Source organism: Chelonia mydas, chromosome 14 (genome assembly GCF_015237465.2).
Source record: "Chelonia mydas isolate rCheMyd1 chromosome 14, rCheMyd1.pri.v2, whole genome shotgun sequence".
NCBI classification, from domain to species: domain Eukaryota; kingdom Metazoa; phylum Chordata; order Testudines; family Cheloniidae; genus Chelonia; species Chelonia mydas.
In genome coordinates, this window is record NC_051254.2 from 13,582,978 (window position 1) to 13,607,785 (window position 24,808).

Consider the following 24,808-nt stretch of genomic DNA (forward strand, 5'->3'; position numbering starts at 1 on the left):
AATGGTAAGTGTCATTTTAAAATTACAGCATCGCAGTTTGTTTGGTGACAAATGCTGCTTTCTCTGTGAATTCCGAGTCTTCGTCTAAACTGGGAATGAAAACTACCTTAGCAGAATGGTGCAGTGTTTTGTTTTAAACACGGTTTACAAACATTTCCAGCTACCACTGTGTAAATATTGACCAGTGTGGATCAGGCAACACTGTTTAAAAAATAACAAACTCTGCTCCAGTCTCAGCAGTGAACATTTGAGAGGCAGAGTGGTCCAGTGCATAGAACTGGGAGTCAGGATGCCTGGGTTCTTTTCCCGGCTGGGTAACATTGGGCACATCAAGTCACCTTTCTGTGCCTCAGTTTGCCCATTGGTACAATGGGGATAAAAACACTCACTCCCTTTTGTCCTCAAATGATGCTGATAGGTTGCAAGGGCCTGATTCATCATTGTGTTACTCAAAATGGAATTCCGTTGGGGTAGGACTGGAGTAGAGATCAGGGCCCTAGCGCACCAGAGGGGTCCTCAGATACCAGTACTCTGTCGTTGCAACCTATTATTCTATTGGCTGGGGGCGAGCGGAGGGACAAAACCATTGTGCTCCCCCTGCTGGCTCTGCAGCAGTTGTTACACAATAGCGCTGGGGGTGCACAATGATACTGGGACACCAACAAAACTCCAAAGACATGCTTGTTTCAGTTCCCTTAACAACACAGGGAGAAACCAGCATCTTGGCCCCAGAGAGAAGGGAGGAAGTGGTTGGGAAAAGTAAAGTGCTTTTCAGGCGTCAAAAAGGGTGTAACAAACAACAGAAAGTCAAATAACAAACCAAAGGAAGTACTGAGGGCTCTCACGCTGGCTCCGCCAGTCCAGCCCCCAGTGACCGAGAGGATGGATCTCATTATCCTAAACCAATGCCGGATGTTTTGTCTAGCTTTGAAGATCTCAACTGAAGTCGATTCCAGACCCTCCCTTGGCATCTAGCTCCAAACAGTCCTTAACTCATCACCCTTCTTGTCTCATTCGAATGTTCACTGGGGCGATGGGGCCTAGCTCTGCTGGCCTCGGCACTGGGTATACCTGAGCTCTCCGGAGTTGCCCCTCCATTCCAAATTTTATGGGACTGACCTGGATTTTCCAGGTCGATTTTACTGCCCCACAACGACTTCTGGATATGTTCCAACTTGGATTACAATGTGATGTCATTAGCTTCCAGAGCGACAGTGTCATCTCTCTGCCGCAAAATCGGGCAGCAAACAAGTTTGCCTTGTAGGACAATTCTCCAAAGGTGGCCATATTCCTGGAGATCCCACCCACCCAGATAGTCACAAGACAGTCCCAGTCTGAACCGACTTAAAGAATCCCCCAAATAGCCAATGCAATGTCCTCACAGTGTCATAATGGCTTTGCCCCAGAGCAGCCATTTCAAAACCAGCAACCAAACCAGCCTGGCAGACACAACACAGGCGATTGCTGCTTTCCTGCATTGCTGAAAATCAACCTCCTGTTATTTTACTGTCAGGACAAACTGCTCCTGGTGGTTTGGAGTTCAAGCTGTTTCTCTTCTTTCCAGGCCAATTAGCATTCTTGAGGCTCGTAAGTATTTCCCCAGCCTGGCTAGAGTTTCAGAAACTCCGCTCACTGGCGAGCAATGAGGCATGTGACAGTTACTTGGTATTTTATCAACACCTTGAAAAATGCCTTCACTATACAACTCACCCATTGACCTGACACAGGGAGAGGACAACCCGGGGTGGGGGGAATACAATGCACATTGAGAGAGAGAAAGCACAGAGAGACCGAGGAGAACAGAAAAACCAAGAGAAACCCCTTGGCTTGGCGGGTATCTGAAGGCTCCCAGCTGCTGGCATCCCATGAAGAAGTAAAACTGAGGACAAACTGGGCAAAATCCTGCCCCTGCTGAAGTCCATGGCAGCATTCCCATGGACTTCCATGGGGTTAGGACTTCACCTACTGCAGGCGTCATTTTATTAGTCCACTACCTTGATGATTAGACGCTCTATTAATAATCACTGTTCTGAAAGTACTCGGCCCCTGGGACCTCAGGAACAAAGCAGCCTGTATGGCCTGAAGGCCACCCACCATTGAGGTCGAGCTCTCCTTCCCCCTTCTGCACAGCTCAGTGAAGAGGGCTGAGGGCCGGGGAGGGGAGGAGGAGACTTAGATCCAGGACACCTGGTTAGATCCCTGCTCTCGAGAGCTTTAACCCCGCTCCCATTCCTGGAGGCTTGTGGGTTACATTCAGGAATGGAAAGCGGAAGATTTTGGCCATTGGAGGATGGAGGGGGGGGTGAGGGTTGTGGCAAGGGGACAATGGGGCACTGAGGGGAGGGATAGCTCAGTGGTTTGAGCATTGGCCTGCCAAACCCAGGGTTGTGAGTTCAATCCTTGAGGGGACCATTTAGGGGTCTGGGGCAAAAATTGGGGATTGGTCCTGCTTTGAGCAGGGGGTTGGACTAGATGACCTCCTGAGGTCCCTTCCAACCCTAACCTTCTATGATTCTATGAAATTCAAATGAGAAATAAGGGTAGGGGAAGGGGAAAGCAGCACAGCAGAGGACACTCTGTTCAGGAGTGGGAGACACTCCCCTCCCCCCAACAATCCTGAGGTCCAGGCTGACTAGCACACAGGTGCATGGTGGGGTGAAGGATGGAGCGAGAGCTGGGTGGGGGGCTTCAGTGGGCGAGGCAGGGAGCATCAGGGAGCTGTGGAGAAGAGAAGCCGGAGAGGCAGCCGGGAATCAGAGAGGAAGGCAGCTGGGCGGGTGGAAGATAACAGCAGGAAGCTGAGCTGGCAGAGTGTGGGTGGATGGGGTGTGGGAAGGAAGCTGCCTTGCCTACAGCTCCCAAAAAGCAGCAGCCTCGTGTTGGCTAGCCACTAACTGCAGGGCAGGGAGCTCTCCAATGGGAAGCAGGCATTTGAGGGTTCCTGACACAGGCCCCGAGCCCTAGGCACTGCAGTGAGGGGTGCCCGACGCGAGCCCCGAGCCCTAGGCACTGCAGTGAGGGGTGCCCGACGCGGGCCCCGAGCCCTAGGCACTGCAGTGAGGGGTGCCCGACGCGGGCCCCGAGCCCTAGGCACTGCACTGAGGGGTGCCCGACGCGGGCTTTGGGTTCTAGATGCGGTGGTGACGGGCGCCCACAAACACCGCAGACAAACACCCTGCTGGATTCTGAAAATGTGAGTGGTGAAGGCCCCTGGAGCTGAAGCTCAACCATCACTAAGGGCGAGATTCTTCCTCAGGCTGGTTGGGGGCTCTGCAGCACCTGCGTCCCTAAGCAGAATTCTGGCTGATGGAGCCAGAACTGCCCCAAGGAGCTCCCAGACAGCACACACTGTACTGCTCTGCAGCAGGTGCAGCATACTTCCTGCTCCATCCCTTGTCCATTCTCCTGGCCTTTGCAGAGAGTAGGGGAGGCCATAACCCTGCTCTCTCTCACCACTGTGCAGGGGTGTAAAGTTGGGGAGGAACCCCCTGTGCATCAACACATAGGCTGGCAAGAATCTGGCCCTATGCTATTCCCTCCAGCTAGAGACAGAGAGCCTTGCCTCACATCCCTCTTACACCAGAGTAATCCTACTGGTGTCAGCAGAGTTATTCCTGATTTACACCAGCATGAATGCAGACTCAGAGCCGAATTCACAAAGGGGACACTGGCTTATGGGACAATGAGCTCTTTTAGTGTGGGGTGTTTCAAGTGTATCAGGTTCTGCACAAGAGGACATGCTAATAAAAATGAAGCATGGGGGAAAGGGAAGGGACTGCCTCTTTGAGCTAAAACAAGACACCAGAACAGCCCTGCCCTGAGACGCCAGAGAAATACCCTCAATCTATATTTACCCTGTTTTTAAAAGCTGTGTATTTATTGGCTTAGCCCACAAAGGCCTCTGCGGAGAAGCAGAGGAGAGTCACACATTTGTAAATTACTAGGAACCGGATTCACCTCTTTGTAGAACAGCAAATGTTTGCAGAACTGTTAATCAATTAAGAAAGAGGGGAGTGTGGGATAATCCCTCCTCTTCTGAGATGTCCCAGCAGCGCCAGTCCTGGGGGATCTCCAAGGGCCAGGGCTGAATAAGGGCCCCAGCAAAAGAAACACTCACACTAGACCCGTTGTCACCACCACACCACATGCCACCCATGAGACACTGGCATGCACCAGGCAAGCTGTGAACTTCTGTGGCTCATTGCCCGTTTGCTGCCCAGTCCTTACTCATCCCCAGTCAAGGGCTGTGAAATTCAATGAGTAAATACCAGCTCCTGCCTGCCTGGCAGCAAGACACTCAAATACAAACCGCTGGGAGCCCATGGGCCCCTCCCAGCAGCTGTGCGTGGTGCCAGCTTGTGCAGGACGCCAACCTGCTCCCAGTCTCCTGCAGGAATCTGCTCACTGAAGCAGGGGAGTCAAAAACATTAGCAGAAAGAATTTACCTTTTATTAAACTTTTATATGCATTAAAGTGGAACGTGAGACCAGACTCCGTTCCCCTGACGGCAATGTCCAGGCCCCGTCCCCCAGTAGGTGTGTTCCAACTGGAAGGCACACAGCAGCCATTTAACCTCTGCTGGGTCAAATGGGCTGTATGAGGTGTGCCCAGCATGGCGAGACCCTTCATGGAATAAACCCGATCACCCAGCCCCTTGCATCTGCATTACTGCCCGGCCCATTGTGTTCAAGGCCCCATTGTACTAGGCACTGTACACAGACAGAGGGAGAGGCAGTCCCTGCCTCAAAGGGCGTACAATCTAAAGAGAGAAGACAGACACTGGGTATGTCTACACTGCAAAGAGAAGTGGGTGTTCTTAACTCGGGTTAAAACAGCCGTGAAGACACAGTGACTTGGCCCCGAACTCAGATCAGCAGCTTGAGTTCAAACCTATAGAGCTACTAACCTGAGTTAAATGCGAGCTGCCAGGTCTTCGCTGCTATTTTAACCCGAGTTAACTAACCTGAGTTAAGAAAACACCTTCATTTGCAGTGCAGACACACCCACGGGGTGAGAGAAAGGAAGGACTAGCCCAGGGGTCTCAAACTCAAATGACCACGAGGGCCACATGAGAACTAGTACCTTGGCCCGAGGGCTGCAGAACTGACCCCGCCCCCGCTGCCCCGCCCCACCCCCAATCCACCCCTTCCATGAGGCCCTGCCCCTGCCCCACCTCTTCCCTGCCCTCATTCCAACCCCTTCCCCGAAATCCCCACCCCAACTCCGCCTTCTCCCTGCCCCAGGGGGTGCAGGAGGCATGCAGGGTGCGGCAGGGGGCTCAGGGCAGGGGGTTGGGGTGCAGGAGGGGTGCAGGGTGCAGCATGGGGTCTGGGTGCAGGAGGGGTGCGGCAGGGGGCTCAGAGCAGGGGGTCGGGGTGCAGCAGGGAGTTCGGCTGCAGGAGGGGTTCGGGGGTGGGCTCCGGCCCGGCGTGCACTGGGGTCAGGGCAGGCTCCTCCAGGCCACGCCTCCAGGCACTACTCCCCGCAGCTCCCATTGGCCGGGAACAAGGAACTGCGGCCAATGGGAGCTGTGGGGGGGCGGTGCCTGGAGGCACAGCGAGCAGGGAGGGAGCCTGCCCTGCCCCCAGTGCGCGCCGGGCTGGAGCCGCTCTAGGTAAATGCTGGGGCTGCGGGGAGGCCGCAGAAAATAAATATGCGGCCCGCGGGGTTGAGACCCCTGGACTAGCCAAATGGTACAGATGGGGAACTGAGGCACAGGGAAAACGAGTGTCTTGCCCGAGGTCACACAGGGAGTCTGTGGCAGAGCCAGGAACTGAAACCAGGTCTCCTGAGTCCCAGTCCAGTGCCTGACCCCATAGTTATTTATTTCCATCTATGCATTCAACCTCTGCTCTGGGCACCTCTCACGAGACATTAACAAATACAGAGTACATAAATAGCTGCAAATCCAGCAGGCTATCTTCATCCCACCCAAAGTACCCCATCCCCCTGCAAACACTGTCACCGCACATCCCCTCCCAGAAGACAGTGGAAACAGATGGCGCTCTGCAGTGTCCCCTAGACTGAGGAACAGGGATTTAGGCTCACTGGGACGGGGATATGAGCACATTCCAAAGCAGGACCCCCCCAGGAAGAACACCCTCCCAGCGGCTCAAAACCAGCACCTCAAACTCACCCGGAAGGCAAAGGGCAGGTAGCACAGCTCCTGCAGTCGTGCGCATGACGAGATACATGCTCTCAGCAAGCAGGCGGCTGCACTCCGCACTAGCGTCCACTTCTGAAAGGACTGAACGTGCAGCTCCATGCACTGTGGGAATCTAATCTTGCAGCAACAAAGGCCTGGATGAGGGTAGTGGGGTGAGCATCCCAAAAACAGCTGCAATCTCTTGGCCAGATGGAGATGGAAAAAAGCTATTCTGGCAGCTGCTGCTATCTAATCATCTAACAGCAGCTGGAGGTCTGATCCGACTCCAGCTGGCGAACCTGAGATGAGCACTCTTTGCTCAAGGGGCATATATACGCTCTTGGCTCTAGCTTCTCAGCCTGTGCACTTTTATGCTCCCAGTTAACTAATTCCTTGCCTAGTGGTGTCAGACAGATGTCTGGCCAATGGGTACCCACTGGCCTTCATCTGGGGACAAAGATTCCCATCAGCACGTGCAGTGAATTTTGGAATTTCTTCCTGTTTCTTCACACCATCGTATAGGGCTGGGTCAGACTCATGCAACACGTGCATCATTTCAACGGGGGTTTGTGATGGGGGCGGGGTCAAAGTAAAGGCTGTGTCCCCGTTTACTGGGAGCTCCTTAAATCCAAGCATTGACACAGGACAGCGGGGAACAAATCCCAGAGGAGAGCTGGGTAAGAACAGTGAAATAACCATGAAAAATCCTTTGAATTCTGAAGCAAACTCTCTTAGATGGCAGCTGTGCCCCTTTTGTGTTTGCTTTTGATGACTATCCTCGTGAACAGTAGGCTCACTGGCAAGAAAAGCTCAAAAGTAGCCAGTCCGCACCCATATGCCAAGCTGGCACCTCTCTGAGCCTACCGTCTCGTTCTATAAACCCTCAGCTTTCATCTGAAAATGTCTCTAGCTGTTGTGGTTGTGAAGAGAACCTCCAAAATATCAGGGATGCATGGATAAGGCTGCAGGGAGCCTGGAATAACAGCTCTGAAAGGTGTGAGCTGCCCCGTTCATCTCAGTGAGGGGTTAACCCAGAGGTCCAGTGATGATGGTTTAAGTGTCACCACTGTTAACTATTTTATTGCTGGTGTAAGAAAGGAGAGGGCAGGTGACAGCTGCATGATTTAACTGTAGGCAATGTCTCATTTTGGTGCAGATAGCACCATTTGGGAGGTAGCACCCCTTTATTTCCTTCCCAGCTAGGGAGCAGTCAGGCCCCAGGAGCCTAACAGAGCAAAGGGATATGCTCAAGCCCCACTGAGGGGGAGTCATGCTCAATGAGCCCACTGGAGCCCACAGAGCTGCTGGAGCCAGAACATTTCAAAGAAATAAGCCTGAGTGGTCTAACAAAGCCACCCCAAAAAAGTGGGGGGGCCGGGTTAGAGAGCAGTGTGGGGGCACGGTTTGCATCATCACACTGGGCATGGGGGCAGGGTTTGCATCTTTGCATCATCACGCGTGGTGCCCACCCAAAAAATGCACAGGAAAAATAGCAGCCCCAGAGTTAAGCGGAAAAACCACCAGCCACAAGTGGGTAAAACACCCCACCCCATCTTTAAAGGGCAAACCCAAGAGTCCCTTACTTTAAACCACTTGGCAACCCACAGGTGACACATATGGGAGGAGCTTATTTTATGGGTGGAGTTTGGAAAAGTACCACTATCTTTATTCTCAGTCTGATCCCTGCTGGCAGGCATGTCCATGGAAACCAAACTGTTAGTTAACATTGTGAGGAAGAGGGGGAAAGTGAACGTTGAAAGGTATAAGGCCAGCTATTTACATAGGAAACCTAACTCTGAGAGTTACATTTATCCAACCAAGGAACAGAGATATACCATGTGACCTAGGTGTCCAAACAAAACAGCTGCATTTCAAATGCTGCCAATGAACTGTTCACACACAAGATACAGCTCAGGTATTATTAACAGAAATTATTCAGAAAATAACTTGGAGTAAGTCTGAGAAAGCCGCAGTCTGTTCACAGATAGAAAGAGAAAGATGAAATTTTGGGAATTGCTTTACTAATCATTCCCATGCTGTACGGGAGTTCTCACCGCACGATGGAGCTCCCAGTGGAAAGCCTGGGAAAGGATTTCTGGGGTGCCACTTCTTTAGTTGCTCCAAAGTCCTGATCAGGAATCTCAAAGAGACGTTAAATTACGTGGACAAGGTGAGTGAGGTAATATCTTTTATTGGACCAACTTCTGTTGCCTCACCCATCTTGTCTCTGTAATATCCTGGGACCAACGTGGCTACAACAACACTGCATTAAACTAGGTGTCAGAGTAGTCAATGCACTCGCCTTTCAGTTCTGGAGACCCCGTTTCGAGTTCTTATTAGGCCACAAACACACACGTTTTGTGCCATCTGTTTAACAGATGTTTGACCACAGAACAGCTAGCTCGAAACCCCAGGCTTCCTCTATTGTTCCATCTCAGGACGCAAATCAGTGAGAACTCCTCACATACCGAGGATGGAGAAGAGGATCCAGGCTTTGATTGGCAGCATGCTGCCTGGCAGGACTGAGGAGTACTGGAAGAGCTGCATGGCAAGGTTTGCACCAGATTGTCTACATTACATCTCCAGTCAGCCAATGTTAGCTGTCTCTAAGGTTCAAGAGAAACAAAGTTCACCCCCAAAATGAAAAAATAATAGCCCCATTAAAATGTTCATCTGCAAAACAGAGGCTTGGATGCTGTCAGCCAGTTTGCATAACACCCTCTGGAGCATGCTCAGGAGGGATGGCTAATTCCACATCTCAACAATGGAAAAACCCAGAGATCCCTGTGAATAAGTCAGTCTCTGTGTCCTAAGTCAGCCCTTGGATTTCCTCCCTTTCTTGAGACTGTCTCGCCTCCATAAACACTCCGTCGGGGCTTTGTAGCCAGCTTCAGAGGTGGAAGCCTCAACAAGCTCCCAGTTATGTGCTCGGCTCTCAGTTGTTTGCTACTGCCAGGAACTGGCTAGAAACCAGCTCAAAATGTTCCATTTACCACCTCCACACCACAATTCCTCCCCTGATCTCTCCCCTCTCACACTCAGAAAGGGAGAGAGACCTAGAGATCCTACCTTCTTCCCTTAATTCCCTTCCAAGGGGAGAGCAAGGGGCACCCTCCAGATCTTTAATCCACCTCCTTGTTGCTATTCTTTGTAATCCCGTAACCTGACCAAAGCACCCAGCCCCACTTCCTGTGATGCCATTAGCCTGATGTGACATGAGCCCCTTCACCAAAGTCCGAGCCATCATGTCTTCCCCTCTCCCCTACCTCTGTCTCAGAAGCCCCAGGTGCTACCTGAAAACCACACTGCACCTTAGCTACTGCTCCCCAGGGTATCACAGCATCGGGGTCACAACCCCATTATTCCATTCTGGCTACAGTTCTCCCTAACAGGACATCAGCCAGTCTCTGTCCCCACCACATCATGGAGGTCTCAACTGCTGCCCCATCACCAAACGGCCGGGTGTCTGTCCCCCATAGCTCACGCCGCCAGAGTCTTTCCCCACTACCATATCACCATGGGGCTAGCTGCCCTTCAGTCCCAGGATGGTCAGACTGCGACTAGCTCAGCAGGAACTAGGCTTCTCCCCACCTCATCTTTCTCTGACCATGACAGATCCTGAAGTCCTCATCCATTATTAGCATTACAGTAGCACCCACAATACACCCGGAGCTGTCCATACACTGAACCTACCCCCAATTGCTCCCAATCTCACTCAGTCCTCGCACAGGAAATAAGTGGGAGATGGACAGAATAAGGATGCCAGGGTTTGTCCCTATATAACAACAGGGTTCCTCCCTATCTTTAAAGCCTCTGAAAATAGTTCAAGATTCCACCCATGTTAAAATGTCACCAGTAAACACTTGGAAAACATCAGTACAGGAGAGGTGGGCCCTGTACCAGTTAATGGTCCCTGCCATACCCCCTGAGCCTGGCACTGAAGGGGGACAGGTTCTGTGTCCTCTATCCCTGGACTTGGTTCTCCATCTCTGAGTCACCGAGGGTTTTATCACCACCTGCTTCAGTGGGGAGCGAAGAGATCCCCCCCAAAAGGCAGATGCACACGCTGTTTTCTCTGCCCATTTACCTCCCTGTCCCATGGGGAAAACTGCTCCAGCCTGCTGTCTGCAGCACAGCAGTGGAGGTTTGAAGAAGCCCAAAGGGGTTAAAGTCACACTGAACTCCCAAAGTCAGTCGCTTCCAAGTCAGAGTCTGGCTGCTGCCTGCGGTTTGTGGGAAGGGATTTCGTTTTTTAATAACAGCATTATAAATAGGGCTGTGTTCAGCTTGCTGCAGACGCTCACTCGCTCGTCTCCCTCCTCCTGCCGCTGCTCTTCCCTCCTACACGGATCCCTGTGCTGGCCATGGACCGGTCAGCCTTCTTCCTCAGCCTCCTCAGCTTGCTGGTGTGCCTCCCCCCCATCCTCCAGGCATGCCCCTCGAGCTGCCACTGCCACGGAGGAGAGCTCCAGCATGTCATCTGCGACAACGTCGGGCTGAAGAAGATCCCCAAGGTGTCCGAGCAAACGCGGCTCCTCAATCTGCAGAGGAACAACTTCCCCGTCCTGCCGACCAACGCCTTCAGGGAGATGAAAGGGCTCGTGTCCCTCCACCTCCAGCATTCCCAGATCAAGGAGATCTCCAGCGGCGCCTTCCGGGGGCTGAAGCAGCTTGTCTACCTTTACCTGTCCAATAACGATATCAGCATCATCAAGATGGGTGCCTTTGATGACCTGTCGGAGCTCACGTACCTGTACATGGACCACAACAAGATCTCGGACCTGCCCAAGGGGCTCCTCTCCCCACTCATTAACCTCTTCATCCTGCAGCTGGGCAGCAACAAGATCCGAGAGCTGAGATCGGGGGCCTTCAGCGGTGCTAAGGACCTGCGCTGGCTCTACCTCTCTGACAACTCCCTCTCCTCCGTCCAGCCCGGGGCCCTGGACGACGTGGAAAACCTAGCTGTCTTCCATTTGGATAAGAACCAGCTGAGCACTTACCCAGTGGCTGCAATGAGCAAGCTGAGGGTAGTGGAGGACCTGAAGCTTTCTCACAACCCCATGAAGGTCATTCCCGACTATGCCTTCCAGTCCTTCGGGCGCTACATGGAGACACTCAGTCTGGACAACATGGGCCTGGAAAAGGTAGGTTCCTTTCCACCCTCCCTCCCCTTTCAAATCAAAACGTAGGGCCTGGTTCTCTTCTCACTTACAATGCAGTCACGCTTTTGTCCTGATCCGCATGGGACTGAGGAAAAGGAGACTCAGGGTCACAGTTTCGGCAGAAGGGTGAAGGGTTCACTAGCAATTAAAAAAGGCACCTGAACCTTTGAACATCCACGTGATGAATAAAAACGAGAGGACCCCCTCCTCTTGTGTTATGGGACGCTAAGCTCTCCTGGGCTCACTGCGCCCAGCGGAAGGGTGGTGGGGCCCAGCTCCAATGGGAAATGTATTCTGGTGCTCTTAAATAAATGAGCAAAGACCTCCCAGCCTTGGGAGGTGGGGTGGGGGAAATGAGAGGCAAGGGGCTGCCCCGTGCTCAAACTGGCAGGACACAGTGGACTGGTAGAGCTGAACTGCCCTGTCTCCTGAGCTGCAGCCTGGGTATCTGCTGTCGGTTCGAAGTGTCAGGGGGAGGAGATTCCTCCAGAAGCATTATGAATAGCAGCAGTTTCTTCCTAGTGCAGTGCAGACAGGTACCCAGTGCACACATGTCCATCTTCTACCTTTTTTTAAAAAAAACTTCCAACTTTACACTCTATAAAGAAAGGTTTGTCTATTGATGAGCTCTCAAGAGAAACTCTTGCAGCCTTTTACAAAGAAGCCCTGTTTCTACCCAGAGAGCAGGAGGGACATTCAGGTAACCCAGCAAAATACCCCTCTTCTTCTCATGGAAAAAGTCAGGGCCACGGGTAGGAGCATCACGCTGAAGGAGCTACTTGCAACAGGACCCCTGGAATACCAGGCAATAAAGGCACATATCCAACTCAGGAAGGACAGCACCTCAAAGCAGCAATGTCCCACATTGCTCTGTTGGGATGCAACAGGATGATGAAAGAGCAGCTCACAGCATCCCAAGATGCTGTGCCAAGAAGCACAGGGATGGAGCGTATCCAGGGGAAATAGGATAGCACCTCACAGCAAGGCAGTACCCCATCATCTGGTGCAGAGGGATGGAGAACATCCCAGTGAAAAAGATGAGCGCCTTCTAGCAACATGGAGCCAGCATCATACTGTGCTGGGGCGTGCAGAGCATCTGCATTCAGAAGGACACAACCCAACAGCAGCAGAGAGCTGCCCAACGGTGTTGGGAGTTAGAGAACATCCACGTTACAAAGGCAATACAGCATCCCAGAATGCCAAGCTAGGAAGCTGGAATTTATCCAGGTTGAGGAGGACAGTATCTATAGCAGCACAGCGACCCTTCGTCGATATCTCAGCTCTTTCCTATTCTCGAGATTACAGTCCCCATACGGATTGGTGTAATCAAGCTCATTCACCTGGAAATTATCTGCTGACACATCTATGGAAGGACTCCACAGATGACGAGCATGTCATCCTTCAGTGATGCTGCCATGTCACTACTGGGGGCATCAACTCAGATTCTATCTGGTCTCATCACGCATAAATCAGAAGATACAGATTAAATGTGAAACTAGATGCAGAGACACTAGAGACAAGATGAGATTTAATGAGTCCAGGATGTTGGGATGCTCAACAGATGCAAGTGCTCTTTATACCGTCAAGGAATTAGCTGAACAAACTGGAAGTCTATGAATTCAGTCTAGCTATGCAGTGACCTTGTTAATCTGGAGAATAATACCTTGGACATGAGAATGGAATTTTACAGCAAACAGATGTGGATTCAGTTCTTCCATCTGTTTGATCAATAGGTTGCTAGCAAGATATGAAGGGTTTAGTCATTGCTGACTTACGGGCGTGCATTGCCTGAAGTCCATAGAGTTATATTCACTCTCACCAGTGGTGAACTTGCTCAGTGGATCGATGGTAGTTCTTTGTTATGTGTATTATCTCGTGCTGCATTGCTGTTTTAACGGGGTTGTCTCGGTATAATTCTGCACATTGACTGTCCCTCATCTTTTATACTTTTTGCCATCATTTTAACAACATTCCAATATAAAAAACTACCTCTGATATCATCTCACATCTCCTGTAGCTTCTTTCAGACTGGAGAGATCCAACCACATGTTACTGGTGGACAAGCTGCACAGAAGAACCATTTCATCCACCAATGCAGTCCCTTCTGGGGTGGAACACAGCAGCCTGTTTCACAGTGCACACACCACTTCCTTTGTATGCAAAAGTGGAAAAGAATGCCAGATCCAACCTAAACTGCAGGAGGGGTTTAGCTAGGCAGAACAGAATTATACAAATTAGCCAAGACACGAGGGTTAACACCGCTAGCTTTGCAAAAAACTGCTCTTGACACTTCAAGGACCTACTAGTGGTCAGTAATCGACAGGAACTTTGTTTGAGGTCTCATATGAAATATGGCACTTCCTGCAGCCAAGTGCCCTCATAACAAAGTCTGGACCATCTGATTAGTACAACCGAGAGAGGCGTGCCACCAGATGATCATTCCCATTTCACTATGAACACGGTCAGCCATGGTTGCTCCAGGGTTTTCATTTTTTCACTCTAAAGGTATGTCTACACTGCAGTCAGAGGAGCAACTGCACCCATGTGTAGACACACCCGAGCTCGCTTTGATCTAGCTAAATGAATAACAGTAGCAGTGAAGTCGTGGCAAGGCATGCTGTATGAGCCCACCTGGGACCCTGGATAATTATCTGAGCAGTTAGCCCATGCTGCTGTGGCTTTGCTATTGGTTTTTGAGCTAGCTAGATCAAAGCTAGCTTGGGTACCTCTACACCTGCTGCAGCCACACCTCTGATTGCAGCCTAGACACACACAAATTAGTTTTCTCCTCACGCTTGCCAAAGGCCTTGTATCCGTATGACCCATGTGATCCATATGTATGTATGTGAGTCTCCCTGGACACAGTGGCCAGGTGATGGTGGTATTTAAAATATGCAATGGTGATAATATCTGTGTTGCAGCCATCCCCCCCCGGCAAATACCATTCTCAGCTCCTCTTCTCTGATAGGGTTGAATTCTTCTGTGTGGTTTCAAAATTCTATAGCCACTCGGATGTGTGAAACTGTTCCAGATGAGAATCCCTGTCACTGTTGCAATTATCATCATCATTGTCACACCAGAAAAGAAAGAGATCTTAAACAATTTTGCAACTCTAGTAATGGGAAGTCCTCTCACATGCACGGAAACAAAGAGACCTGACTCTTCTCCGAAGCTTTAAACAAAGATATTATGATACCCATTTCTAACAGGGCTCAGGACCATATTAGCTATGTGCCCCCCAAAAAGTGAACAATAATCATCTTGCATCTACATAAGGACCTTCATCTTGAAGGATCCCAAAGTGCTTGAAGCTCGGGGATAAAGCACAGCAGCTGTTTAACAACACACGGCAGCATTACAAAACAATTGGAACAGGAAGTGAAGTAGAATGCCATATTAGATTGAAACCGCAGGGGGAATTTAGGTGGTCAGAACGGAATTACGCAAACTGGAATTTGGCCAGGACACTGGTGTCAAACACCCCTGCTGCACAAAGCACCGGAAGTGGTCAGGACCTTGGTTTCACATCTCATCAGAGAGACAGCACTGGCAGCAGCATAGTAGAACCCGCTGGGATTTATTCTGTGCTGAACCATAGGGGGCTGCCACCTGCTGACTTCCCAAGACTACTCACTGCAGGACTTCGGAGGTTTCTTATACAAGCACTAATCCAACCCGACGCTGCTTGGTTTGTAAGATCTCCCAGGTTTGCAGCCTGAGATGGCATAGCTGCAGGAGCTGGGACGCACACTGAGAGGACATGTCTGAGGAGTGATCAGTGAGACATGAAAATACACAGATGGGTATTTGACATAGAGCTTTCTGGTGGACCGATGGATGCGTCTCTGGAGATAACAAATCTGTTTTCTCCCCTCCCCACGGTTCTGAAAAGAACAGGAAAGGGGGGGAAGAAAAAAAGTTTGTTATTGCTAAGAGAAGCACCCATGCAGTCAACAGTTTCCTCTGTAACCAATGGGCTGCAGGGAAGTTTGCGCTGATGGGTTTGCATTTTACACAAATTCTTGCAAACTAAGTGCCTATGGACAAGTAGGATTGGGGTGGGGAGAAGCGGAGATGGCTAACAGGAGGTGCACAATTGCCAGTTTTCTCTCTCTGGCACACTGCATTTTACTCTCAGTGCGTGAAGGGGGCTATATTTTAAAGCCTGCCCATAGGCCACGAACAGACAGACTTGCAAACAACCCATTAGGGAGGGGAGGGAGAGAGAGAGAGAGAGGTGAGGAGACCAAGGCACTGGACGCGTGCCCTGCTGCATCTACAGCGCTCTGAAGCCAAGTGTAACTTTCCACTCAGAGCCCACGGGGCACTGCCAAAGCCTACAGGCCCTTCAGACTCCACAAACACTCCCTCCATCAACAGTTCCATGAGCGGGAATGCAACAGGGACTGGGAGGAATTCCAGCCCTGGAAAGGTTTGTACCCAGGGAATGTCTCGGCCCATTTAGAGAGGAGGAGCATGCTTTAGAAACAAATGGGACTGGCCTGACCTCAGCTTTTCTTTGGGCTATATGGAGGGGCCTGTGGAAGGCAAGGAGAAAATGGGGAGGGGCTTGGGCTTTAGCCACCCTGTGGTGGGAGGAACTAAAATCCATCACTGAAAAAGAAAAACACCTTCCATGCTTCTGCCTCTTGAATCCCTCCAGGGGGCCATGGAGGAAATTCCTTGCTCCTTACCCTCTCCCACTCTCTCCAGCCCCGCTGCTGTCACTAAGAGCCATGAACACAGGCGGCCTGGAAGAGAAGGGAATGGAGAACATCCCCCACTCGCCCGAGTCACAGCGATCGGCATCTCCCCTTGTGCTTTAGTTTTCAGATAAAGCATTTGCTGGAGTGACCACACTGAAGACTGTTCACATCGAGAACAACAGACTTAACCAGCTACCTGGGAACTTCCCGTTCAGCAGCCTGGAGAACCTCACTCTGTCCAATAATCCTTGGCACTGCTCCTGTCAGCTAGCAGCTCTGCGCAAGTAAGAGACACTCACTTCTCTCTCTCCCCTACCCAATCCGGTGCCCACTGACCAGGTCCAGGGGGAAGGTCCCGGTTAGTTGTGCCAGGGGGCCTCCACTGACCAGGTCCAGGGGGAAGGTCCCAGTTAGTTGTGCCCGGTGAGGAGGAAGAGGCAATACCAATAACTTGACACTTGGTCAGTAATGCAGTTTCCGGTCTCCTCTGGCAGCCCACGTGAGCAGTAGTCTGTCCCCTTCTGAAGCTTAGGGGTTTTCTGTTTGTCCTTCCCCAGGTGGTTAGAGTCCAGCCGCTCCCGCCCTGATGCGGTTTGTGCCTCACCATCTCAGTACCGAGGGCAGCAGATAAGAGACACCGCCGCACTCCGCAGCTGCAAACTCCCCACCAGGAGGCCCAGGAAAGGAAACCGCCATTAAACAGGTAAGAAGCTTTTCACAACCACACCCTGTTCTTCTTCCTTCTCCTTCCATCTCACACAGACTTAAACCAAGTCCTGGTCCCCCTGAAGTCAATGGGAGTTTTACCCTGGACTTCACTGAGACGAAGGATCACCTCCAAAACAGTTAATCCATTTACCTGCCACGACCTAAATGTATAGGTTATAAAGCCAGAAGGGATCATTTTAATCATCTAATCTGACCTCCTGTATAACAGGCCAGAGAACTCTCCTGGGCTAATTCCTGTTGGAACTAGAGAAAATCTTTTAGAAAAACATCCAACCTTGATTTAAAACATTTCCAGTGATGGAGAATCTCCCACAACTCTTAGTATATTGTTCCAATGGTTAATTACCATCATTGTTGACAAATTGTGCCTCATTTCTAGTCTGAATTTGTCTAGCTTCAACTTCCAGCCATAGGATCTTGTTGTACCTTTGTGAGCTAGATTGAAGAGCCCTTTACTGCCAAAGTTTTGTTCACCATGTAGGTACTTACAGACAGATCAAGTCACCCCTTAATCTTCCCTCTGGTAAAATAAATAGAATACACGCCTTAATCTCTCACTACGGTAGAACCTCAGAGTTACGAACACCTCAGGAATGGAGATTGTTCGTAACCCTGAAGTGTTTTTAACTCTGAACAAAACATTCTGGTTGTTCCTTCAAAAGTTTACAACTGAACATTGACTTCATACAGCTTTGAAACTTTACGATGCAGAAGAAAAATGCTGCTTTTAACCATTTTAATTTAAATGAAACAAGAACAGAAACCGTTTCCTTACCTTGTCAAATCTTTTTTTAAACTTTCCCTTTATTGTTTTACTAGTTTACGTTTAACGCAGTACTGTACAGTATGTGCTTTTTTTTTTTTTTGGTCTCTGATGCTACCTGATTATGTGCTTCCAGTTCCAAATGAGGTGTGCGGTTGACCGGTCAGTTCATACCTCTGGTGTTCATAACTCTGAGATTCTACTGTATAAGGCATGTTTTCCAATCCTTTAATCATTCTTGTGGCTCTTCTCTGAACCTTCTCAAATTTATCTGCATCCTTCTTGAACTGTGGACAGCAGAACTGGACACAGTATTCTCGCAGCAATTGCACCAGTGCCAAACAAAGACTTACTATAACCTCCCTACTCCTGCTCCAGATTCCTTTTATACATACAAAGATCACTGTAGCTCTTTTGGCTACAGCATCAGACTAGGAGCTCATGTTCAACTGATTATCCACTATGACCCCCAAGTCCTTTTCAAAGACACTGCTTTCCAGGATAGACTCCCCCATCCTGTAAGTGTGGCCTACATTCTTTGTTCCTAGATGTATGACTTTAGGTTTCGCCACATTAAAGCACGTATTGTTTGCTTGCACCCCACTTATCAACCAATGCAGACTGCTCTGTATCAGTGACCTGTCCTTCATTATTTACCACTCCCCCAATCTGTGTGCAATCATCTGAAAACATAAAATTATTGCTGATGAAGTTTTCTTCCAGCTCATTGATAAAAACGTTAGCATAGGGCCAAGAACTGATCCCTGCAGGATCCCACTAGAAACACACTCACTTGAAAATGATTTCCCCATTTACACTTACATTTTGAGATCTATTATTTGGCAAGTTTTTAATCTATTGTGTGCCATATTAATTTTGTATCCTTCTAGGGTTTTTTTAAACAAAATGTCACGTGGTACACCAATTTACATGCCTTACAAAAGTTTTAAGTCTATTTCATCAATACCATGACTTCTGTCAACCAAACTTGTGATCTCAAAAAGAGATATCAAGTTAGTTTGATGGGATCTATTTTCCATAAATCCATAATTCCATTGACTGGCATTAATTACCTTCCTTTAATTCGTTATTGATTAAGTCCCATATCTGCCATTCCATTACTTTGCTTTGGATTGATGTCAAGCTGACAGGCCTAGAATTACCTGGGTCATCCTGTTTACCCTTTTGAAATATTGGCACAGCTTTAGCTTTCTTCCAGTCCTCTGGAACTTCCCCTGTTTTCCAAGACTTACTGTTAATCAACATACATGGTCTAGAGAGCACCACAACCAGCTGTCTGAGAACTCCTGGATGAAAGTTATCTGGACCAGCTGATTCCAAAATGTCTAGCTTTAGTAGCTGCTTTTTAACTTTCTCCCAAATTACCGTTGGAATGGGAATTGTTTCATCATCTGTATCATCTAGCTTTCCCCCAAATATGGAACGAATATTTGTTGAACACTTCTGTCTTTTCTGCATTATCATTGACAATTTACCATTTCCATTTAGTAACAGGCCAATATCACTTCTAGGATTCTTTTGCTCCTAATATACTTACATTCCTTAACTCTGCTGGCCATAGAGTTCGCCTTCTGCCCTTTTGCTTGCCTTATCAATTTTCTACAATTCCTACCTTTTGATTTATATTCATAACTATCAACTTCCCTTTTCTTCCATTTGGCTTGGGTGTACATAATTATTTTTATAGCTGCTTTCACTTCCCCTCTAAGCCAGGCTAGTTTTTTAACCAGTGTAGCCTTCTTTATTAAATGTGGCTTTTGGGGTATCTTGTAAAATGGTCTCAAACAATTCCTAATCATCATTCACATTTTTCTGTTCAAATTCTCTCTCTCAGCTGATTTGGCTCATAATTGTTTTATGAAACTGGTCCTTTTGAAGAACCAAGTATACGGGTTTGGACTTTATTCTACTTGCACATAACAAATGTGAACAAATCATGATAATTTGTGCCTAAGCTACCATTAATTTTTAGTTACATGATCCATTTCTCTTTGTCTGTCAAGACGAGGTCGAATATAGAACTCCCCCTGGTTGGATGCAACACTTTTTGAGGCAGAAAACTGTCATCTGTAATATTTAGAAATTCGGAAGACATTTTAGTTCTGTCAGATCTGCAACAGGTCATCAGATTGAGGACCCCGTCGATAATGCAGTTTCCCCACCATATACAATACAGATAAGTGCTTAAGTAGCCTGCCATCCTTCTCTAGTGTGATTTACAGCAGACACCAACTAGTACCCCTTCCTATGCATTATCTGTTAGGACACTGATTTATTAGCATTCAAGACCATTATCTTCCAAGCTGTCAGTGACTCAGAGACAGGTAATGCCATTTTTGACAGAATGCTGCTCCCCTTCCCGTTTCGCCCACTCAAGCCTTTCTTAATAGGTTATGACCATTGATTTTTACGTTCTAATAATGTGACTCCTCCCCTCAGGTTACAGTAATACCAACTAGGTCAAATTTATGCTCACAACCGAGCAATTCCAATTCCTCTAGTTTAATACCTAGCTCCAGCCTTGGTGTAGAATAATTTAGCAATTTCTTCTCTTCACGTCCTTTGGTGACTTGATTAATTTTGTTCTCAACAGCTTGATTTTCTGCTAGATGAGTGCTCATTTGTTCCCTCTTTTCACCCTTCTCTTGTAGTTTAACGCCCTCCCCTCCCATCAGGCTGGCTCCCTTCAAGAGTCTTCATTGCCCTGGCAACAGTGGATGACACCACAGCCTCTGAGACTGCAGCCTTCTAGAGCCGTGATGGGAATTCTTTCCTGAGCGGCTGTGATGGTGTCAGCTCCACAGAGCAAAAGCAGACTCTCAAATACAGGCCTCGGAGGGCAAGTAAAGGTGAAATATCTATTTAGGGTATGTCTACGCAGCAAAGAAAAACCCGTGGCTGGCCTCTGCCAGCCAACTCGGTCTCACAGGGCTTGGGCTGTAGGGTTATTTCATTGCTGTGTAGACTTCTGGGCTTGGGCTGGAGCCCAAGCTCTAGGATCCAAGCCCAGAAGGCTACACAGCAATGAAACAGCCCCACAGTCCAAGCCCCGCATTGGCTGGCACAGGCCAGCTGCAGGTTTTTCTTTGCTGTGTAGACATACCCTTAAACGTTAGGCCAAATTCACCCCGGTGTAGACCCAGTGAAATCAATGGAGTCAAACTAGGGGTGGATTTAGCCCACAGTCTTGTCTTGACTAGGGATCATAAGCCTTTTATTTTTCTAAAGTTTCCCAGTTTTCTTCCCAAAAGGCCTTTCTGGGGGAAGTGGATCGGTCAGGGGATTGGGGATGGGACACTCAACCATTAGCCTCTGTCAAATGTGGGCAAGGTGGGTAATGACCAAAAAATCATTGCCATCAGACAGCTGGGCAGTGGGCTCTATGCAATACGCTGGTGGCCACAGTGTAGTTTTCAGTGGAACACCATCCATGACCCCACCTGCATTCTTGCTGACACTCTCAGTAAAGAAGCCAGTGACTGCTTGGGCTGCAGAGCCCGAGCTACTCTCATATCCTAGCAAAGGTCTCTCCAGCTCAGCTTTGAAACCCACTGGCAGGGCACAGTGGGGAAAGGTGGCACCACGGCCACCCATCTTGTACCTGGTTCAGTATCTAAGCAGAAGACTTGGCTCTCCTGGGGTCAGCTCAGCACCTCGTTTATTTATTTAAAGCACTGATTTAAAAACAAGGACTTGTGCCCTGGAACATGGTGTCCTGCTGAGCCCAGAGCTGTGCCCCAGAGAAGGGAGAGCAGAGACAACAAATGGGTTTTGAATCAGAAGGTTGGTGCAGGAGGTAGGAAGGTAAGAGCAGGGAGGAGAAAGGGAGAAGGTGACACAGGAGATAGGGTTGCCTGGGTCCTAAGCAAAGATCCTGTTGATCCTCAGTCTGGACACTGAATATGCAAATATATCACAGACCCATCTCCCTCTGTTGAAAGCTGCTGAGTGTATTATCTTAAGGATTCAGAAAACCAAGAACCTCACCAACGTTTTCTGTGCCCTCTTGCACCTCAGCTGCTGCTCAGCGTTTTGTTTGTCTGATGGCCTGATCCAAAGCCCACTGAAGTCACTGGAAGAATTGCCATTGATTTCTACAGGGCTTTGGATCAGGCTCTAAGTTTGTAAGCTGTGTGGACAGGGACCTTTTCTTTTTTGATTTGTAACATGCTGGGCACCTTTACGGCACTGTTTAAGTAACAGTGACAACCACTTTTACTGCTCTAACAGAAGAGGTAGGGAGCAGCCACTTGTGGCTCTCCGATTCCCAGTTCACCAGGCCCGAACTTTGTTTTCTACATCCATGGCTAAAGAGATGGTGAAAACAAAGCTGTATGTCCTGAGTGCCAGAGGAGATACCAGCTCTTCTACCCCTTCCCGGAGCGATGCCATTTCTCCTGGACGGCTGGCAGATGTTATTGATTACAGATGCAAATACCAGCCATTCCAGGCAGGGCTGGTAGACTTCCGCACTGGAAGTGGAAACTTTACTTTTCTAAACCACAGTGCTTAACTTAGTGTATGTAGGAGACTCTCCCTTCTCGGGCAGGAAGAGGAGAAAGCCAAACCCCCATTCCAGAGCCCTCCTCCAGAAGGGTGGAATAACAAAACGACGATGATAATAATACTTTGCCTTGAGAGCCTCACATGGAGGGTGCTCTACAAAAGCAATTTCCCAACATCAGTGAACTGATTCTTACAACTCGTGAGTCAGAGAATTTATCCCTGTTGTACAGATGTGAAAACGAAATACCTTCAAGCTAGGCACACAGATCCATCCTAAGGCACCTAATTAAGTGTCCTGATCTTTACAAGGGTCAAATACCTACAGTTTCCCCTGCTTGCACTGAGAGTTGTGCTCAGCACCTCTGAGAGGCAAGTCACTTATTGAGATGCCCATATATACTGATTTAAGGTGTAATCTCTATGAATGACTTGTGCCTTTTAGGTGCCCAACTTGAAACATTTTAAGAGGGTCTGATTTTCAGAGGGAAGGTGCTCTGAGAATCAGGCTTCTTTGCAGTGTCTCAGCCCAGGCACCCAAAATCACTTGTTGCTTTTGAAAATCTAGGCCTCAGGTGTGTGTGTGCAGGCAGCCAAGTTTGAAATTTTAGGTAAGTTACTTAAGAGTCGCACAGCAAAATAGTGGAAGAGCCAGGATCACAGAACCCATCGGCCTGGTGTCCAGTGGAAACTGGGGTTGTTTGGCACCTCTGAAAAGGAGGTCAGGTGTCTCCTGACTCACAGTTGTGTATGCCATTCATGAGACCATGAAAAAGCCTCAAGTCCCTGGATCTGCTTAAAAAACCTTTAAACATAGATTCGTTTTCTCCCTCCTCTGCCCTAACAGGCCCTGGTATGGCTTGTCCAGGTGACTGGCCGCTTCAACCAATCAGAAAACTACTGACTCCATCCAAGTCCACCCATAAGCTTCTACCATCTGTCAAGAGACATTTCTGATGTATCTGATCACCTCTAGCCTCCTCACAATCCTCGCCTATCTGCTGACTGGAGGATGGAATCCAACTTTTCAATCTTTTCCAACATCTATGTATTTTAAAAGAGGCATTTTTTAAACTAAACTATGCATGACGATGCTAACACAAGCTAACCTAGATCCTGCCCATAAAACACAGTCATCTTCCCAGAGGCAACCTAAACCCATGTCCCTGATTATCCTGTTTGTCTCCATCTTTCTCCTTCCAGTGGGATGCAAGTGAATAGAAAGCCATAAGGGTTCCTCCCTCCCCCAGCCCCTGACTGCTCCAGGAGGAAAGCCATCCCATCTCAACTCATGCAGACAGAAACCTCCTCCTACCTGAGGAGGTGATCCCTGCAGGTCAGGGCAGAGGACCACAGGTGAAGCAATGTTCAGGGTTCAGTGGACTTGGAGAGTGAGTTTCCCTTACAGTCCAGCAGGGGGTGATCTCTCTAGTTCAGGCTGAGGTCTGCTAGTGTTGGGGAACCTCAACACTGAAATAGCTTAGAGATTGGATTCTCTTCTCACCCCGCAGGAAGGCGGTTTCACAAAGTACCTACACATGTAAGGGGAGAGGTTTGCACCGTATCAGCCTATATCTGGGGAGCGATCTTGCTCTCCAGTCCTCCTCCTCTTCTCCTCACCCCTAACCCAGAAAGCCTAGCGGGAGAAGAAGATGACTATGGTTTATCGTCATGGATTTTACAATACCACAATTTCAACTTAACTGCATTTTTTTATCTAAAGATTTATATAAATATATATAAATATATATATATTTATTCCTCTGTAACTGAGTGTAAATGACTCTTCGGAGGATGAAAACTCCTCTTACTCTTATATAGAAAACAAATTGTATATTTTCTTATGTACATCTTCTGTATAAAGCTCTCGCTGCAAAGATGCACTCAGCAGGTTTCCAAGTTTCTGCCTGAGGCCTGGTGACTCATGCTGCAAACTGGGTGTGAGTCCAGCTACACAGCTCAATCCAGACCCTAGTCCCCCTTTATCCTGCCTGCAGGTTCAGAACAAAGTCGTTTTAAAGAAAATGGTTTTATTAGCAGCCCTACTACTGTGCAGGAAGCGGTGACTCACATGTTCCAAGTACTGGCCACCTTGTAATAATGGTGGGGAACATCGTGGGAGGCCACGTATAGGCCTGCTGTAAAGTAAATGCCTGCCACCCCATTGAAGTTCATGGAGTTAGGCCACAGCTGAGTTTGGCCCCTGGTGTTTTAAACTCAGCCCTGACAGCTTCACACAAGAAGCAAAGCCGCAGAGCTCCCTTGAGACATCACCCCGTTCTAGAACAGTTGCCCCACACTCCCTTCGTGCTGCTCCCTCCTCCCAGAGCACATAGCAGGGCCGACAAAACTCTTGGTATCAGCACGTTCTGAAGCTGCCAGCAATAAGAGCAGAAATCTGACGCCTAGTCTCGTGTGGTTAACCCATCACATCCCTTTGTTTCCTCAGCCTTCACAGGCAGCTTGTTACTTCCTTTAAAGCAAAACAACCAGGCTGTGCGCGCTCACTCGCCTTCAAGGACTCCCAGATCTGTTTCTCAAATGGATGAGGGTAGGATTTGGGACCGACTACACAGAAAGAGACAATGCCCCACTACGCTAAACATAGCTGATGCATTTTGCAGTAAACCCCACTGAATGATGGATGGGACCGGGCTGGACATTCAGAACACCCCGTTGTTCATGCACAGGAATGAGGGTACACATGCATGCTTAGTGACGGAGTGCAAGTCCTGCTCAGGCACTGTGTGGGGGTGTGTGTGTGTGTGTGAGAATACAC

The 24,808-nt window shown here is 48.9% G+C and overlaps 2 protein-coding genes across 3 annotated transcripts in view; one reads left to right on the top strand and one right to left on the bottom strand.

Annotated features, from left to right (window-relative positions):
• Positions 1 to 24,808, bottom strand: part of ACSF2 (acyl-CoA synthetase family member 2) — a 54,431-nt gene that overhangs the window by 6,589 nt on the left and 23,034 nt on the right. The gene's annotated exons all lie outside the window — the stretch shown is intronic.
• CHAD (chondroadherin) lies at positions 10,186 to 23,904 on the top strand. 2 transcript variants are annotated; one of them, XM_043528350.1, is made up of 4 exons: positions 10,186 to 11,289; positions 16,134 to 16,297; positions 16,571 to 16,716; positions 20,178 to 20,406. In XM_043528350.1, exons 1-3 carry the CDS (start codon positions 10,510 to 10,512, stop codon positions 16,710 to 16,712), a joined length of 1,086 nt encoding a protein of 361 aa, XP_043384285.1. In that variant the 5' UTR covers positions 10,186 to 10,509; the 3' UTR covers positions 16,713 to 16,716; positions 20,178 to 20,406. The 2 variants fall into 2 exon arrangements, with proteins under 2 accessions (XP_043384285.1, XP_007052820.1); XM_007052758.4 differs by lacking the exon at positions 20,178 to 20,406 and adding an exon at positions 22,877 to 23,904 and having other exon boundaries at positions 10,192 to 11,289.